This window comes from Somniosus microcephalus, chromosome 22, assembly GCF_052327205.1.
Source record: "Somniosus microcephalus isolate GS21.2 chromosome 22, FLI_Smic_1.0, whole genome shotgun sequence".
Taxonomy (NCBI): Eukaryota; Metazoa; Chordata; class Chondrichthyes; order Squaliformes; family Somniosidae; genus Somniosus; species Somniosus microcephalus.
In genome coordinates, this window is record NC_141008.1 from 60,757,256 (window position 1) to 60,777,346 (window position 20,091).

Consider the following 20,091-nt stretch of genomic DNA (forward strand, 5'->3'; position numbering starts at 1 on the left):
CAGTACTAATACACTAGGGGAATCGTACCTAGCTTGCCATTGCAAACCTCGAGGTGGCTAGGGTTAGAGGTCAAGCTGCTGTCTTATTGACCAGCTAAGGAACAAAAGAAGGATCACATGGTCTAAGTCAGTTGAGTAAAACCTGGTGAGGGAAACACAGCAAGAAAAGCGTTACTCCTTTTAAAATAGAGCCAACCAGATCCAGAGGAAGCCTTGGTCAGAAGGGTTACATTTAGCTCACTAACAGGGACAGTATGGCATATTTTAGTAGCGATACTGGGCAACACAGATAAACTCCCGAGTGCAAGAGATGCAGGATCTGCTTATGGGAGAGACCAGTCACACTGACTTGGAGAGAATATCTAGAAAAAAAAAAACAGAATTTCTAACAAACTGAAAATGCTGGAAATACCCAGCAGGTCAGGCAGCATCTGGAGAGTGAAACAGAGTTAATGTTTCAGGTCGATGACCCTTCATCAGAACTGGAAAAAGTTAGAGATGGAACAGGTTTTAAGCAGGGGCAGGGAAAGGGGGGAGGGGAGGAAGGATCAAAAGGGATGGTCTGTGATTGGGGGAGAAGGCAGGAGAGATTAAATGGCAGAAGGGATGATGGTGCAAGGCAAAAGTAGATGGCAATGGGACAAGTAAAGAAACAAAAAGGTGGGTCTAGAAGAGGTGTAAATAGGAATGGCAGAATCATCAACAGCTGCCATGTAAAAGAATAGGGGCCGAGGTTATGATCTGAAATTGTTGAACTCGATGTGGAGTCCGGAAGGCTGTAAAGTGCCTAATCGAAAGATGAGGTGCTGTTCCTCGAGCTTACGCTGAGCTTCGTTGGAATAGTGCAAGAGGCCGAGGACAGAGAGATCAGAGTGGGGGTGGAGCGGTGAATTAAAGTGACAGGCAACCGGAAGCGCACCTTCACATGGTCCATCTCCGACTCTTCCCTTCCTCGACTTCTCAGTCACCATTTCTGGGGCTAGGCTATTGACAAACATCCACTGTAAGCCCACTGACTCCCACAGCTACCTGGACTACAATTTCTCCCACCCTGCTTCTTGCAAGGACTCTATTCCATTCTCCCAGTTTCTCCGTCGCATCTGTTCTGACGACCCCACCTTCGATACTAGTGCTTCCAATAGGTCTTCCTTTTTCCTCAAACGAGGATTCCCCTGTACCATGGTTGATATGGCCTTTGACCGTGTCCGTTACATTTCCTGCACTTCTGCTCTCACCCCTTCCCCTCCCTCCCGGAACCACGATAGGGTTCCCCTTGTCCTCACCTTTCACCCCACCAACCTCCACATTCAACGGATCATCCTCCGCCATTTCTGCCACTTCCAGTGTGATCCCACCATCAAACACATCTTCCCCTCCCCTTTCTGCATTCCGAAGGGACCGTTCCCTCCGAGACACCCTGGTCCACACCTCAAATCATACCCTACAGCCCCTCCCCTTCCCACGGCAGCTTCCCGTGCAAGCGCAGGAGATGCAACGCCTGCCCTTTTACCTCCTCCCTTCCCACTGTCCAGGGCCCCAAACACTCCTTCCAGGTGAAACAGCGATTTACTTGTACTTCTTACAATTTAGTGTACTGTATTCACTGCTCACGATGCAGTCTCCTCTACATTGGGGAGACCAAACGCAGATTGGGTGACCGCTTTGCGGAACACCTCCGTTCAGTCCGTAAGCGTAACCCCGAGCTTCCGGTTGCCTGCCACTTTAATTCTCCGCTCCACTCTGTCCTCGGCCTCTTCCACTGTTCCAACGAAGCTCAAGGAACAGCACCTTATCTTTCGATTAGGCACTTTACAGCCTTCTGGACTCAACATGAAGTTCTACAATTTCAGACCCTCCTCCATTTCCCTGCCCCTGCACTTGCTTAAAATCTGTTATCTCTAACTTCTTCCAGTTCTGACGAAGGGTCATCGACCTGAAACGTTAGCTCTGTTTCTCTCTACAGATGCTGCCTAACCTGCTGAGTATTTCCAGCACTTTGTTTCTATTTCAGATTTCCAGCATCCGCAGTATTTTACTTTTGTACCAGAATTTGTAATGCCAGGTACAGTGCAGAAATGGGATACACAGAGTCTGAGAGTTAGGTGGCCAGCCCCATTTGGTTTATTCGGTGCAAACCATAACACCCCAACATGGATTTTCTATAAAGCCTCATGAGCGGGCGAAAGGTGAGCATTCTATTTCTTAATTCTAAAAACCTCTCCCGTATCAACAAGTGACCATAAAAAACAAAAACAACCTGCAGCTCCGGCAGAGGTGTCCCATTATTTACCTGATCTCCTTTGGTGGCAAAGGGTCTACTTCAACACCTTCTCCAAATGACAGCGGATGCAGCCTTGGCCCAAAGCCTGTGATTACGAAAGGGGAAGTAATCAGAGTGTCCTGCAACAAAAAAAAGGGAAAAATGAAATCTTCTGAGAGTTAAATATAACATAAGAATTAGGAGCAGGAGTAGGCCATACGGCCCCTCGAACCTGCTCCGCCATTCAATAAGATCATGGCTGAGCTTCGACCTCAACTCCACCTTTCCGCCCAATCTCCATATCCCTCGATTCCCCTAGAGTCCAAAAATCGATCGATCTCAGCCTTGAATATACCCGACTGAGCATCCACAGCCCGAGCGTAGAGAATTCCAAAGATTCACAACCCTCTGAGGGAAGAAATTCCTCATCTCAGTGTTAAATGGTCGACCTTGACCCCTTATCCCGAGACTATGCCCCCTAGTTCTAGACTCACCAGCCAGGGGAAACAGCCTCTCAGCATCTACCCTGTCAATCCCCTTCAGAATCTTATACAGTGCAATGAGATCACCTTCTCATTCTTCTAAACTCCAGAGAGTATCGGCCCAATCTACTCAATCTCTCCTCATAGGACAACCCTCTCATCCCAGGGATCAATGTGGACAATGCAGCCCCGTGACCCACAGCTCCATGGGCAATCCCGAGCTGGTTTCAGTCGAACAAAATTGCTTTGCGTGCCTGAAAAGCAGCAAACCCCAATTCAGGGTCTGTCTGGGGAAAAAAACAAGAATCACAATTTCACTGAACCATGATTCAAGGTTTGGAGTACGGGGGGGGGGGGGGGGGGGGGGTGCAGTAAGACAGTGGAGGAGCTGCCTTTCTGATCACCTCCTGTCACAAGCAAAAAGAGTCTTTTTTTCCCCCCAGCCAGGTCACAAGACAGCATTAAAACATAAGTAGCTGTTTCTGTCTTGAGAATAGAAATTTGAACTTGTGAATTTTGCCTTTATGATCAAGGAAGAGGAACAGTGTGACCAGCCAACATAACCAGCCTTCTAAATGGACAATGCATTAACAAATGGGAACGGCAAAGCAGAGTAAAGCCCAGTCAACTGAAGCCCATCTCTGCAGTCCTCCAGCTCAGCCCGCATTTTAAATGTCCCACTCTACTGCACCAATGTGGCATTCCCACATGGAACAGAATCCCAGTAAAAGCCGGGTCAATTAACAAAAACAAACTGTTCAAATATCTGGTTAGCATTGGGATAACAGATGACCAAAGGCTGCCGAGGCCACGTAAACAGCATCTGCAAAAAACTGCGGATGCTGGAAAACTGAAATTAAAACAGAAAGTGCTGGAAACACTCAGCAGGTCAGGCAGCATCTGTGGAGAGAGAAACAGAGTTAACCTTTCAGGTCAATGACCTTTCCTCAGAACAGTGATAAGGAGTTGGCCAGGTTTTAGTAACAAGAGATTTAAGTACAGACTGATGTAGTAAACTTTTATTTAACTATCTTGGGAGGTCAGATAAATTTTGCAGAACTGTTAACTCGGGAGTGTCCAACATGCTGCCAAATCTGGCCCATGAGCTCCTTAGAATGCTTCGGATATTAAGCACACAAAACCTACTGCAACGATAGTTAGTTTCATTTGGGATTTAAATTAATCCTGTGTGTGCTTGGCATGAGAGAATGAGGGGCCCCGGCACAGGATGAACAGTACTAGTACTAACACTGGGACCTTGCGAAGGATGGCCGAGGGCTTGTTACCCTTTTAACATCCTGTTTATATTGGGTATTCTGGAATTCGTAACAGTTTGTACTGATGATTGTGCAGATTTCAGTACTGGCTCAACTGGTCCTGGCAACAGAATCCTCTCTGTGATTGAATGTTACCGAGGTCTGCACTTCCTTCAGGCCCAGAGGCAGCGCAGTGTTGTAAATGCACCGGGGCTACGTTCCGTTCTGCTGGATGGGCAGCTCAGCTGCAGCCCTTTTAAGCCTCCCAAGAAACGGCTCCTCCCCAATTGATCTAAATCCACCAGTCAGGGAGCAGACTTTCGCACCAGTCCTCCAGCCCAGGTGGTTTACCGGGTTGAGACTGAAGCTTTCAAGCATCAGGGGGAATAAGAAAGACTTGCATTTATATAGCGCCTTTCACGAAGCACTTTACAGCCAATGAAGTACTTTTTGGAGTGTAGTCACTGTTGTAATGTAGGAAACGCGGCAGCCAACTGCGCACAAGATCCCACAAACAGCAATGTGATAATGACCAGATAATTAGCAATGTTGATTGAGGGATAAATATTGGTCAGGACACCGGGGATAACGCCCCTGCTCTTCTTCGAAATAGTGCCGTGGGGTCTTTTACGTCCACCTGAGAGCAGACGGGGCCTCGGTTTAACGTCTCATCCGAAAGACGGCACCTCCAACAGTGCAGCACTCCCTCAGCACTGCACTGGGAGTGTCAGCCTGGATTTATGTGCTCGAGTCTGTGCAGTGGGACTTGAACCCACAACCTTCTGACTCAGAGGCGAGGGTGCTGCCCACTGAGCCACGACTGGAGGGGAAGTGGGACCTTTGGAATGGAGGGGGGAAAGCTGTTGGGTGTGAGGGTTCGAATATGTATGGGGAGGGGTCTGGCTTTTTCTGGGTATGAATAGTCTTGCTTTTTTCCCCCTCGAAGGGGGCATCACAATGTGCGTGTATGGAGGTTTTGGTTCCCCGTGTCTGCTTCATCATTCAGCCCCCCTCCCTGCTTTTGTCACAAGTATCCAGCCCCACATTTCCAAAAGCTTGGGCATCCCTGCACTAGGTAATTAAATAAGTATGTTCAAGTCTACAATGTGCAGATTGTACTGATCCATCAAAGGAGCCAAACAGCCTTTCCTTGTTCCATTTCCCATGCCTGCCGGTCCCTTGCTTTGAAGGAGATTGGCCAATTAGTGCCAAAGACACATTTTCAGCCATTCTAATTTTCACAGGCTGTAAAAACATTAATCTATTGTATTCACAATTAAACACTAATTGATTACACAAAGCAGGTTCACTTTTAAAGACCCTTTGGCTGTGAAGAGAATGCGCCAGATAATTACCCAGTCCGATGTAATTTTCCATCCATCCCCTCAGTATTCATTCACTGACAATGCACAATTATCTTTAATTCATAAGCCCAGTTTCCAAAGACAAAAAACAGCGATCCTTGAATTCCCCTTAATTACTAAGCTCCGGTATTGATCGATCTGCAGAGCTGTCAGCCTGCGTATGTGGCACATGATCCACAGGGACCTGTGCAAGCCACTTCACTGCTGGCTGTTTCTAGAAGTCTGTGATCAAACGATTGGGGAATGAGGGCGCTTTTTTTTCTTCAAATGAGAAGCGGGGTTTGGTCTCACCATCCTTTGGACTAAGAGGAAAGTCAACAAAGCTTCCCTTCTTGACCCCTGTCCAGTGAAACCCATTAAATGACCCAAGTTAGAGGGGGGGGGGGGGGAAGCACATGTACATCAGATAAGGACAGGATGGGGCTCACGTGATAACTTCCCAGTGGTCTGCCATCACACATTGTTCAGGCGTAAAAATGAAAAGTATCTACCTGGGCAAAGCATGCCCAGTGAAGTATATTCCAGCATGTGTTTCCCCCCCCCCCCCCAAAAAAAAGGTGTAAAGAGAGGGAGAGGGAAAAAATGGAAAAAACTAGAATAAAAAAAGTTTATTTTCACAAGTACTTTTAAAGACTTGCATTTCTATAGCGCCTTTCACGACCGCCGGACGTCTCAAAGCGCTTTACAGCCAATGAAGTACTTTTTGAAGTGTAGTCACTGTTGTAATGTGGGAAACGTGGCAGCCAATTTGCGCACAGCAAGCTCCCACAAACAGCAATGTGATAATGACCAGATAATCTGTTTTTGTTATGTTGGTTGAGGGATAAATATTGGCCCCAGGACACCGGGGAGAACTCCTTTTGAATAAAAAGTAAACAGCTAAACGGAACTGAAGCGGGCTTTGCGCCAGAACTGTTTCCAGCTTCCCTCACATGACCAGTTCGTCCGGATGGCCAGAAAATCATCTCAAATACTTCAGCACCAACGGTGCCATTCCCCATCACATTCCAACATAGCTGCACGTGTGAAGATTTATAATTCGGGCATTTTTGTGTGTCCCGACACAAAAAAGACTGGAGATATTTGGGCTCTTCAACCATGAGATGGCAAAGTGGAAAACTCAGGAGGTTTACAGAAGAGACTAAACCGAATGGAAACGGTAAATCCAGAGCATTACTTCAAGGTAAACCATGATATTAGGAAAAGGGGGGGGGCGGGGAACGTTCAAACTGGTGAAAGGAAATTCTAGGACTGATGTCCAAAAGTTCTTCACAGGAGTGATCAGCAGTTGGAATGGAACTTACATTGGATAGTGGAGTCCCAATCCTTGCAACCATTCAATGCTGTGAACTGGGGATGGGAAGGGGGACAACGAGAGGGTAGGGACAGGGCGGGCTGTTGGTTTTCCTACATGAAATGATCCAAGATGTCAGGAAATTGTGGGACATCTCTCCCTTTAACCAGAGTCCTGCACATAAATTTCTGTTAGGTCTTCAATTGCGACACGATCAGCTTAAGTCCATTTTAGATACAGACACACCGGTTCAGCTTCCCCCATGATTACTACAGCACGAGTCCCTGTGAAATGCTTGGTTTTAAACTGATTTTCTCTCCAGTTTAAAAAACCTTGCCCTGTTCCTAGCCGTAGCCGAAGCTTTCCTGAAACCAGTGAGCTGCCCAGGGTGACTCACCCTGTTTTTTTGTTCTCCGTGGGAGAAATAGCTGGGCCTGGTCTCTGCAAAAAGCCCCTCTCTGGCTAACTGTCTTGGGGGCTGGGGGGAGAGAATCAGGAAGATGCACCCATGTACAGCCTATGCACTACACCATCTTTTCATAATGATATTGTTTGTTCTATAAATATCCTTGTACACCTCTCTCTCACTCCATCCGAGAATACCATCAATTGGGAAATGTGGCGGCTCAGTAGGTCGGAACAACCTTAGAGGCAACACGGAGCATTAGAAAGCAGGTTGCATTTCCCCAAACACTTAAGTGACCTCACGCAAGTAATTATAAAACTTGCCCTTACATGGTGCCTGATCAATGAGAACATAAGATCAGGAGCAGGGGTAGGCCAATCAGCCCCTCGAGCCTGCTCCGCCATTCAATAAGATTAGGGCTGATCCAATCTTGTCCTTACCACCACTTTCCCGCTCTCTCCCCATACCCCTCAACTCCCAAATGTCTCAAACTGTTTAACATAATGAATCACTCTTTGAAGTAGTGACTTATGTAGACAGTGGCTAAGTGCCAGCAGTGCCCTAGAAACAGTAGAGATAAATGGCCGGTTAATCTGTTTTTGGTAGATATGGCCGAGGGAAGAATGTAGGCCTGGTCTTGGCAGATGCCTAGAAGCAGACCCCTCGCTCAAAAGGGAATAAAAAAAGATTTAAAGCAAATTACAGATCCTACATTATATTAACTGTACATTTATTAAAAGGACAACTTTGGCAGATACAAGAAAAACAACAGCCTACTAAAAACAGAAGAGTTCAGTCAATATTCCTGACTGAGAATAAACTATGGTAAACACTTGGCTCCTTGAGAAGGCGCGAGTGGCACAAGCCTGAACAAGTACCTCACCCCTCTCCATCACTGCACCTTCCACCAACCTCACTGTAGTGACATCCCAGTCCCCCACGCCACTGCAGTCTCACCAGCACAGTTACATCCTGATAAACACACAACATTTGCCCAAGAAATATATTCCCAGGCCCACAACATGTTCAGGTTTCCCAGTGGTTTTTTGGGTGGTAGTTAACAGACAAAGTCCCAGAGAACGAGATTTTGATAGCAGTATTTATTTTTTTATAACAGTGATGGAAGACAAAAACAATTTTTAAAATGACATTAATAGGAACTTTCTCGGTCCATCGGACTGATTTTTTTCTTTTAAATATATGAATGTAAAAACCTCCCAAACCCATGACCTCTTCCACCTAGAAGGACAAGGGCAGCAGGCTCATGGGAACACCACCACCTCCAAGTTCCCCTCCAAGCCACACACCATCCTGACTTAGAAATATATCGCCGTTCCTTCATCGTCGCTGGGTCAAAATCCTGGAACTCCCTCCCTAACAGCACTGCGGGAGTACCTTCACCACACGGACTGCAGCGGTTCACCACCACCTTCTCAAGGGGAGTTAGGGATGGGCAATAAATGCTGGCCTTGCCAGCGACACCCACATCCCGTGAACAAACCAAAAAAAAAAACTAGCTCAAGCCTGACCAATTGCACAAGGAAACCTGTGGTCAAGAGATTCCTGTCCATATTTCCTCTGTTGGTGATTTTGTTAACTGCCCCATCACCATGACTTAAAAAAATAGGTTTTACACCAATTTTAACTTTTAGTAGTAAAAATACAGTATCAAAAAAAACTAATCCCGAGAGCCTAAATATATACACATAATAATATCTACATATTTCTGTAAAAGAGAGTTATTACTCTGAATTTTCTCTCCTGCCATCAGCTATCCACCCTCTCACCACACAAATATAATCATTAAAAGATCATACAGCGAGAAAAAGGAGGAGGGGGCGCGGGCGCACGGAAAAGGAGAGCGCACGCAAAAGGAGAGCGAGAAAGACTTGCATTTCTATAGCGCCTTTCACAGCCACCAGACATCCCAAAGTGCTTTACAGCCAATGAAGTACTTTTTGAAGTGCAGTCACTGTTGTAATGTGGGAAACACGGCAGCCAATTTGCACACAGCAAGCTCCTACAAACAGCAATGTGGTCATGATCAGATCATCTGTTTTTGTTATGTTGGTTGAGGGATAAATATTGGTCCAGGACACCGGGGAGAACGACCCTGCTCTTCTTCGAAATAGCGCCATGGGATCTTTTACATCCACTTGAGCGCGCAGACGGGGCCTCGGTTTAACGTCTCATCCGAAAGATGGCACCTCCGACAGTGCAGCACTCCCTCAGTACTGCACCGGGAGTGTCAGCCTAGATTTTTGTGCTCAAGTCTCTGGAGTGGGCCTTGAACCCACAACCTTCTGACTCAGGAGGAGAGAGTGCTACCAACTGAGCCATGGCTGACACTAAACAACATGGGACGCTAGCAGGGAGAGGGGGGGTTGACGGAACTGTTCATAACGGCAAAGACTGATGATGGTGATAGAATATTTGCCAGCGAGGAACAGTAAACCATTAGAGGTGGCTTCAAGGCTGTATAAACCATTCAGGATTCACTACTGTAGTTCATGATGCTTGTCACCTTGCATCTAACTGCCTCGTAACACTCTGAACCTCATTTATACACCGACAGAAAGGGCACTTTGTGAAATCCTATGTCTGGATTAGATGGAATATTATCCAGGTTTTACTCTACTTTAAACAACAACCCAGAATTCCCAACATTTAAGATAACTTGGCATGTCGGGATGAACGTTTTAACAGATGCACGTGATGTGACCAGGCTCTTCAACCCTCCCCCTTGGCTTTCTGCTGAAAGGTGTCAGCTGCTTTACACTTCTGACAACTTTTTATAAATATTACAGCACAAAAATGCACTCAAGGCTAGTTACCATAGTTTCATTGCATCAACAAATCATCCTGGTCAGGTCCAAAGACTGCTTGACCAGATTCTCAGGCATTTGAAGCCCTGTGTGTGTGGGTGGCCTTTTGTGCAGACTCCCTGTGCCAGCCCCAAAGGCTGGATTGTGATATTTTCGTAGGTTTACACTTTTCAAATCACCCACTTCAAGCTATATTCCTCAAATTGAATAGAAAAATAGCATGAAAGAAATTATGCCTTAAATTTACCAAAAGAAAGACTTGCATTTCTATAGCACCTTTCACAACCACCGGACATCTGAGCGTTTTACAGCCACTGAAGTTCATTTCGAAGTGTAGTCACTGTTGTAATGTGGGAAACGCGGCAGCCAATTTGCGCACAGCAAGCTCCCACTAACAGCAATGTGATAATGACCAGATAATTAGCGATATTGATTGAGGGATAAATATTGGCCGGGACCGGTGATAACTCCCCTGCTCTTCTTCAAAATAGTGCTGTGGGATCTTTTACATCCACCAGAGAGGGCAGACGGGGCCTCAGTTTAACGTCTCATCCGAAAGACGGCACCTCTGACAGTTCAGCGCTCCCTTAGTACTGCAGTGGGAGTGTCAGCCTAGATTTTTTTTATGTGCTCAAGGCCCCGGAGCGGGACCTGAACCCACAACCTTCAGACTCAGAGCGAGTGTGCTACCCACTGAGCCACGGCTGACGTAACAATAGTTTTGTTATTAATATGGAGAATCTGCCAGCTTCACCAGTCACCCAACCTGGCCTGAGGACAAAATGGTGTGTAGTATTTGGGTTCAGTGACTGGGTAACACCAATCCTTTTAAAAAGAAATAATTCTCACAACCCCACTGAAGAAAGGGAGTTTAAAGGGCAGAATAAGGTCAACAGCTCAGTGAGTTTACAGAGCAAGTAACCGAGGTGTACAGACCAGGATGCTCCCAGATTTGATTCACGGTCCGTACGGATTTTGCTGACCAGCACCTGGGCGGTGGCAAGGGTGCTACAATTGGCCTCAGTGTCCTGAGTTTAGGGTGGGGGAAGGAACAGTCAAGATTTCCACTTCTGATTGCTGTTTGGTGACCCCTGCTGGAAATGCAAGTGTGGGGGTGTTGGGTGGGGACAGATCAGGTTCAGCAGTGACACTCTGAACCCCACCCCCCCATGACACAGTTTTAATAAGGGCCACTTGGATAAACAGCTCTCACGTAACTGTACTCTGGGACGCACCAACACCTCAGAGGGGGGGTTGGGGGGGAAGGGATTGGCAGCAAATATTGGCAACGGTAGCTTTGGTATTGGCAACGGTAGCTTTGGGGGGGGGGGGGGAAGGGGAGCAGAAGGGGGAAAACTGCCAGACATGCAAAAGCTGTCTTGCTCTGGTTTGAAGCATTTCAAGTGGGCTATTCCTTTAAACTAGGAAAACACAATAGGTACCTCATTATCTCTAACATTCAAGTCATTAAAGCAACATCTTTTCCCTCAGAAAAAGCAATGTTGCCACTAGGAATTCTCTGCAGGGAAATTCACAGCATACGACCGGATCTTACAATTCAAAGTCCATCCATTTTTTTCTGCTGTCAAGGGGGGGCCAAGGGAAAGAAAGCATCCCAACATTGCCAACAGCTTTCTGGTACCTCACGAAGAAGCCATGCTTTTTGTGCAAGCCTAGACAGCGAGTGCTGGCAGGCTCTTTGACCATGGGGGCACTAGTTTTGTCCTCACTGAAGGCCCACACATATGCATTTTCAGCAGGAGTCACTGAACAGCAATAAAAAGGACCATAAACACTGGTAGATCTCCCCCCCCCCCCCCCGCACTTTTCTAACCCACAGTTGCAAGGCCAATTGTAGCACCCGAACATCTACTCTAGTTGAAATCAGCACATCAGCAGGAATCCAACTTGGATCCTATCTGGTCAATGCGACTAGTTGTCTTGATCTACTTGGCCAAATCAGACTAACCAAATGGATTTTTTTTTTTTTTTTTTTTAATTTATTTTTTTAAATATGCCACCTCATTTTTTTTTGTTGCAGGGGCTAATGATTTTGAAAAGGACGGATTTCAATGATTAACAATAAGAAATGGGGTTTTGAAACCTTCTGGGTTTTGTACAAGAAATTAAGGCGCTGGGTTTTTTGGATACCCGACTGACCAACACTCCCTTGCGGCTTATGACAGGCCTGAGACACCGATATTTCTTTAAGTCTTCAAAGTGATGCCTCTTGCTTCTATGAAATAATAGTCCAGTAAACCACTCGAGAACTGAAGCTCAGACCAGAGTGAATTGCCATAAGGAAAAACATTAATTTTTTTTTAATTTTTTTTAAACAAATCACAATTTACATTTTTCCCCCCCAAAAAATGAATTGACATTATCCATTCAAGACACTTTCATAAAAAGGTTTGGTCACACTAAAGCTCAGTTCATTTTAAATTAAGCCAAACATGATCAACACATTTTGCCAAGAACAAAGTAATTATTTTTCCTTAGGTCAAATGAATTCAAAGTGATTGCAGACCATATAAACCAAACTCAATCCCTAGTTTGAGCTGGTTTACCTGATCTCAGCTGCTGTTTTAATTAGCCCCAACATCTCGTGTATTGGAATGGAATCAGCCAAGTATCCTGTTCCTGACCGCTAGCCGGTCACCTCCTGTTAGAATTGTGGGTCTATGGGTGTTAGGCAAGGACAGCATGAGATTCAGTTGTCAGGCTCCCTCACGGGTGAGCAGCCTGGCAACTCTTGGAGAAATCCATTGGCAGGATTGGCAGTGTTCTCGTTCAGGCCAACATCCCCAGCATCGAAGCTTTGACCACGCTCGATCAGCTCCGATGGACGGGTCACATCGTCTGCATGCCCGTTACGAGACTCCCAAAACAAGCGCTCTACTCAGAGCACCAACACGGCAAGAGAGCCACAGGTGGGCAGAGGAAACGCTTTAAGGACACCCTCAAAGCATCCTTGAAAAAGTGCAACATCCCCACCGACACCTGGGAATCCCTGGCCCAAGACCGCACAAAGTCATAGAGTCATACAGCACAGAAAGAGGCCCTTCGGCCCATTGCGTCCGCGCCAGCCATCAAGCCCTATCTAATCTAATCCCATTTTCCAGCATTTGGTCCGTAGCCTTGTATGCTATGGCATGTCAAGTGCTCATCCAAATGCTTCTTGAATGTTGTGAGGGTTCCTGCCTCTACCACCCTTTCAGGCAGTGAGTTCCAGATTCCAACCACCCTCTGGGTGAAAAAGTTTTTCCTCAAATCCCCTCTAAACCTCCTGCCCCCTTACCTTGAATCTATGCCCCCAGAGGAGAAGCATCCGGGAAGGTGCCGAACACCTCGAGTGTCTGCCAGGAGCAAGCAGAAGCCAAGCGCACGTCAACCCAAGCACCCACCCGCCCCTTCAACCACCATCTGCCCCACCTGTGACAGAGACTGAGAGAGAGAGAGAGAGAGAGAGAGAGAGAGAGAGAGAGAGAGAGAGAGAGAGAGAGAGAGAGAGAGAGAGAGAGAGAGCACCTCCCCACTCCCCCAGACTTACTTCAGCAGGCAATCAGCCTCAAGACAACTCGGGTCACAATTCTCACTGCAGGAGCTAGTCTGAATGGAGCGTTAAGATCACACATAAAGACCTTCTCCGTCAGAACATGAATCAAAAGCAGACAGAAATCAGTTTCAGATCAGCCAACTCCACGACAGAACCAACACGCACATCTCCTATAACCATTTGTAAAATAAGCTTGGCAGTGGCCCCTTTAAAAGCGCACGCCGTGCCGAGCCCAACGTGCAAATTCTCAGTAGCTGGAGTAAAATCAAATGAATGTTGTCCCAGCCAATCCCGGCATACTATTTTGATAAAGTAACCACACAACGAATGAATCCTGTCTCTGTAGATGCAAAATCATCAGAAACTAGAAGCTACATTTGAATTTGTTCTGTGAATAATTAAACACCACAGCAGCCTCCAAAACAAATAACTTGCTGTGTAAAGCACTATTCTAAATATCATACATCAGAATTAGTAAAACACAGAATCACAGAACACTCATTGGCAGTGTGCTCACACCATTCCTAGTTTCGCACCAGTTAGAACCACAAATAAAAAGATCTTAAAGTGGCCTAAATTTACTCTCGGCTTCACAGACGCAGATATTCAAATTTCTCTGTCCAGGATCAATATTTCTCTCCCATATTTCACCCCCCATTTCCAAGTTGTAGGCTCCTCAATCCTGTTTGCTAATTCCCGGCTCAGGAGAGGCCAGCACGCCGAGGTGAAAGTTATCAGATCGCGTACGCAAGACAATTTCAACATTTTACCCTTTCCAAAGTCCAAAGCCGAGCAGCCGCTATCTGGTTTTTAAGTCAGTGCGTGGGGCATAGCAGCTTCCCAGAGCTGTGAACAAGTCCCAACGTTCACTCCACGAGAAGGACTGTCTGCTGGGAACAACCCTCTCCAACCACACAAATATCACCCAACAGCAAGTGCAACTCATTGCTCACACAGGGCGCAGGCAGTGTACAAAACTATACCTGGATCTGCTCCATTCGGTCTCAATGCTTCAAAGCTGCATAGACATTAGTGTGACTGTCACCTAGCTGTAGGCAAATACTTTCAGCTGAAATTCTTTCCATCTCTCATTGCAACACCATCACCACCCATTGGGTACGGTTCCTCCCCTGAAGAGGCCACATAGTTTGATTCATTCATCTTTAAAAAGGTTTTTTTTTTTTTTTTTTAAATGCAAGAAAATGAGTGCAAGTACAGGCACTGAAATCATGTTTTAATACCTTAATACCAGTTTTTGCATTTAGTCTTTCCCTCACACCGCCACCCACCCACCCCCCAAAAAGGGAAAAACTGATAAGAGCAGCACCAGATCATTTTAAACCAGCAACTCCTATTCTGAATTACCAACATCAGTCACGCCGCAATAGGGAAACTAGACCTGCCTCCATCTTATAGGGGGGGGTGGAGGAGATAAAGGAAATAAACTGAAGGCCTGGCTTCAGCGGCCTAGCATCCAGTGGACCATCCCACCTTCAGTCAGGGGGTGCCTGTTCCAGGCAAATCAAGAAAAAAAAAAGTGAAACAGATACAGTCACTATTTTTCCCACTTAAATTAGAAAATTCGCAGCTACCGAGTGAGGTTTTGACTCCTAATAGGATTGCGCAAGAGGTTTGAGTTCAGGAGTTGCCACCCAATATAACCAGTTTGGTGAGCCCGGGTACTTCAAAGCTGGCCGTTATTAGAGAAGAAGCGTTTCACAACGATGACTTGCATTTGTATTAGCGTAGAAAAACACCCCACAGTGCTTTCCTGAAGTGAGGAGCCGTGGTGGATAGATACCTGGCACCTCCACCTGGCTGATGGCAGCTTATTTTAATTATTGCATCTGCCTGGAAAGCCAGGGGGGAACAAAACAACAGCAATTGGGGCAGCACTACAATGCACCGTTCCACGGAACAGGAGACCCGTCAAATATCAGTGACTGCTCTTCAAAAATATTTCATTAGTTGTGAAGCACTGGTTATGGAAGCAAACACTGCAGGCAATTGCACACAGCAAGCTCCCACAAACAGCAAAATGACCGACCAACTTTGGTGGCATTGGTTGAGGGTGGTTGGGGGGGGGGGGGGGGGGGGGGGGGGGAATGTTGGCCAGGAAAACAGGTGGACTCCCCTGCTCTTCTTTCAGTAGCGCTGTGGGATCTTTTACATCCACCCAAGAGGGCAGACAAGACCTGGCTTTAATGCCCGACCCAAAAGACAATGGAGCACTCCCTCAGAACTGCAAGATAATGTCCGTCTAGCTCATGGGCTGAAGCCTGGAGTGGAGTTTGAACTTTCAAGCTTATGACTCAGGAAAGTGCGCTACCAAGCTGACCCTGAAGAGAAACTAAAAAGGCAAAAAAAAACAAAGATAGCTTTCCATAGACCGAGCCACCTTGTATAAAAGGAAAAAGAGGGACCAGAAAATACTGGTCATTTGCTCGCTCCCGAGTTATTAGGTCTGCTTTACTGGTCAAGTGAGCTGCATACTCCACTCTTCTGTGATCTATAAAAATGGAACATTGGAAATTCAGACAGCAATCAAAGATTATACTCTCTGGAGTTTAGAAGAATGAGAGGTAATCTCATTGAAACATATAAGATTCTGAGAGAGCATTGACAGGGTAGATGCTGAGAGGCTGGTTCCCCTGGCTGGAGAGTCTAGAACTAGGGGGCATAGTCTCAGGATAAGGGGTCGGCCATTTAGGACTGAGATGAGGAGGAATTTCTTCACTCAGAGGGTTGTGAATCTTTGGAATTCTCTGCCCCAGAGGTCTGTGAATGCTGAGTCTGAGAATATTCAGGGCTGAGATAGATAGAGTTTTGAACTCCAGGGGAATCAAGGGATATGGAGATCAGGCGAGAAAGTGGAGTTGAGGTCGATGATCAGCCATGATCTTATTGAATGGTGGAGCAGGCTCGAGGGGCCGTATGGCCTACTCCTGCTCTTACTACTTATGCTTTTATGCCTGTATTCAAAGTTACCTGATTGTACCCAATAGGCTAGGCTACTTATGGACTTAAGCGATACCAATGCCCCTCCCCGGCAAAGTTCTTTGCACCTATGTGAACTGCTCCAACATCAATACAATGACAGCGGAATGTCAGTGACACAGCGAGGTTACCGCTTCGAATCATTAAATACAAGTACTGTAGCTTCCTCTTTTTTGTTTGGGTAACTGTTAATTGATTAAATCGAAACTTCTGCTTTTTTTGTAAGCACTTCCTCTTCCTGTGTGTCAATTGCGGATAGGATTATCTGGATAGAAACTGCCGAGACCCAACATCCAGTACTCCTTCCCCCGTCTAAACCCCCCACCCCACCCCAAGAATTGGCCCATAAAACTGATCTCAAAAAATTCTGTTCAACTATCTAATCAGTTCTCAGCCATGGTTCAGTTAGTAACACTCTTGCCAGAGGTCAGAAGGTTGTGTGTTCAAGTCCCACTCCAGAGACTTGACCACAAAAATCTAGGCTGACACTCCAGTGCAGTACTGAGGGAGTGCTGCAACGTCGGAGGCACCGTCTTTCGGATGTTAAACCGAGGGCCCATCTGCCCTGTCAGGTGGCTGTAAAAGATCCCATGGCACTGTTCTGAAGAAGAGCAGGGGAGTTCTCCCCGGTGTCCTGGCCAATATCTATCCCTCAACTAACATCACGAAAAAAAATATTATCTGGTCATTATCACATTGTTGTTTGTGGGAGCTTGCTGTGCGCAAGTTGGCTGCCACGTTTCCTACATTACAACAGTGACTACACTTCAAATGTATGTCACTGGCTGTAAAGCACTTTGGTCCCGAGGTTGGGACAGGCACTATATAAATGCAAGTCGGTTTGTTTTTTTAAATCACCCATATCATTTTTGTTTTAACAAGAAAATCGTAACTTTTATCACCCCAATCTGAGTCGCACCACCCAGACAAGATTAAACATTTAAAACCAAACAGGAGCAAACATTTGCAGGTTAAATACAGTCAACCCCATTACCATGAACAGAATGAGACTGCCAGGTCAATATCATTTTCAATCAAGGCTGGAGTTTCTCTTGCAAAGAACTAGCAACACCTCCCGCCCTCCACAAATACCAGGGTGTTTACATTCCATTACTGAGGGAGTGTTACAGAACCCTTGTAATGGGTTCTGCATCAGAGCCTTTAAAAGCACTCATCGCCAAGCTTCACTCATTACCGTTTTGGGTACTGTTGGGGGAGATGACTTATCAGGGGAAGGCACCAGCAGCCAGGTTCAGGGCACCATGACTGGCTCTGCTGCACAGAAGGGCGGGAAAAAGAGGGATAGGGCTATAGTGATAGGGGATTCAATTGTAAGGGGGATAGACAGGAGTTTCTGTGGCCGAGACCGAGACTCCAAGATGGTATGTTGCCTCCCTGGTGCAAGGGTCAAGGATGTCTCGGAGCGGGTGCAGAGCATTCTGAAGGGGGAGGGGGATCAGCCAGTTGTCGTGGTACATGTAGGTACCAACGATGTAGGTAAAAAGAGGGAGGAGGTCCTACAAGCTGAATTTAGGGAGTTAGGAGCTAAATTGAAAAGTAGGACCTCAAAGGTAGTAATCTCTGGATTGCTACCAGTGCCACGAGCTAATAAGTTTAGAGAGAGTAAGATAGATAAGCTAAATACGTGGCTTGAGCAGTGGTGCAAGGGAGAGGGATTTAAATTCTTGAGGCATTGGAACCAGTTCTTGGGGAGGAGGGACCTGTACCAAGGGGACGGTCTACACCTGAACTGTGAGGGAGCCGATGTCCTCGGGGTAATATTTTCTAGGGCGGTTCGGGAGGATTTAAACTAATTTGGCAGGGGGATGGGAACCTAGGTAGTGGAAAAGAGGGAAGTCATATGAAGTCAGAAATAGATGGTAGAAAGGTGAGAAACAATAAGCAAAGGAGAGAAACACAAAGGGCCAAACTAATTCATAATGAGAGTGTGAAAAAAGCAAGCCTGAAGGCTTTGTATCTTAATGCTAGAAGCATTAGGAACAAGGTGGATGAATTAGTTGTGGAAATAGAGGTAAACAAGTATGATTTGATTGGGATTACAGAAACGTGGCTGCAGGGTGGGCAAGGCTGGGAACTTAACATCCAGGGATATACAATATTTAGGAAGGATCGGCAAAAAGGTAGGGGAGGTGGGGTAGCATTGCTGGTAAAGGAGGGGATTAATGCAATGGAAAGGAAGGATATTAACTCGGATGAAACGGAATCTGTATGGGTAGAAATGAGAAATAGCAAGGGGAGGAAAACGTTAGTGGGTGTGATATATAGGCCTCCAAATAGTAATATGGAGGTGAGGGAAGGCATAAAAAGGGAAATTAGAGAAGCGTGCGATAAGAGCACAGCTGTCATCATGGGTGACTTTAATTTACACATTGATTGGACTACCCAAATTAGTAAAAATTCTGAGGAGGAGGAATTCCTGGAATGTTTTCGGGACGGTTATCTGGACCAATATGTCGAGGAGCCGACTCGAGATCAGGCCATTTTAGACTGGGTATTGTGCAATGAGAAGGGACTTATCAGCAATCTTCTTGTACGAGGCCCCTTGGGTCAGAGCGATCATAATATGATCGAGCTCTCAGTCGAGATGGAGAGTGAGGAAATTGAATCAGAGACTAAGGTCCAGAACTTAAATAAAGGGAATTACGAAGGTCTGAGACGGGAATTGGGTAAGATTGATTGGGTGGTGTTTCTGGGGGGATTGACAGTAGAGAGACAATGGCAAGCATTCAAAGATAGAATGGAAGAATTCCAGAACATGTTTATACCGGTTTGGCATAAAAATAAACCTAAAAAGGTGACTCAACCGTGGATAACGAGGGAAATTAGGGACAGCATAAAATCAAAAAAAAGGGCATATCAACTGGCAAAAAAAAGCACCAGACCGGAAGATTGGGGGCAGTACAGGATACAGCAAAAGAGGACAAAGGGATTAATCAGGAAGGGGAAAATAGAATACGAAAGTAAACTTGCAGCAAACATAAAGACAGACTGCAAAAGCTTTTATCGGTATATCAGGAGGAAAAGACTGGTAAAATCCCAAGTCGGTCCCTTGCAGTCCGATTCGGGAGAATATATAATGGAGAATAAGGAAATGGCAGACCAATTAAACTCATACTTTGGTTCTGTATTCACAAAGGAGGACACAAATAACCTCCCAGGAATATCGGCAAACATGGGGACTAATGAGAGGGAGGAGCTGACAGAAATTAGTATCTCTAGGGATATGGTGTTGGGTAAGTTGAGGGGACTGAAGGCCGACAAATCCCCAGGGCCTGATAAACTACATCCTAGGGTACTTAAGGAGGTGGCCCTGGAGATAGCAGATGCTCTAAGGATCATCTTCCGGAACTCCATTGACTCGGGAACAGTACCCGTGGATTGGAGGGTAGCTAATGTTACCCCAATATTTAAAAAGGGGGGTAGAGAGAAAGCAGGGAATTATAGACCAGTAAGCCTTACATCGGTTGTGGGCAAAATGCTAGAGTCCATTATTAAGGATAAAATAGCGGAGCACTTGACAAATGGGGAAAGGATCGGACAGAGTCAACATGGATTTACAAAGGGTAAATCGTGTTTGACTAATCTGCTGGAATTTTTTGAGGAAGTAACTGGTAAAATAGATGGGGGAGA

The 20,091-nt window shown here is 46.1% G+C and overlaps 1 protein-coding gene across 4 annotated transcripts in view; it reads right to left on the minus strand.

Moving 5' to 3' along the window:
* Positions 1-20,091, minus strand: part of rflnb (refilin B) — a 30,772-nt gene that overhangs the window by 2,941 nt on the left and 7,740 nt on the right. For all 4 annotated transcript variants that reach the window (XM_085964895.1, XM_085964894.1, XM_085964896.1 and 1 more), the window contains one exon: positions 2,291-2,400. In XM_085964895.1, the coding sequence (XP_085821021.1) occupies positions 2,291-2,400 (110 nt within the window). The remainder of the gene's footprint in view (positions 1-2,290; positions 2,401-20,091) is intronic.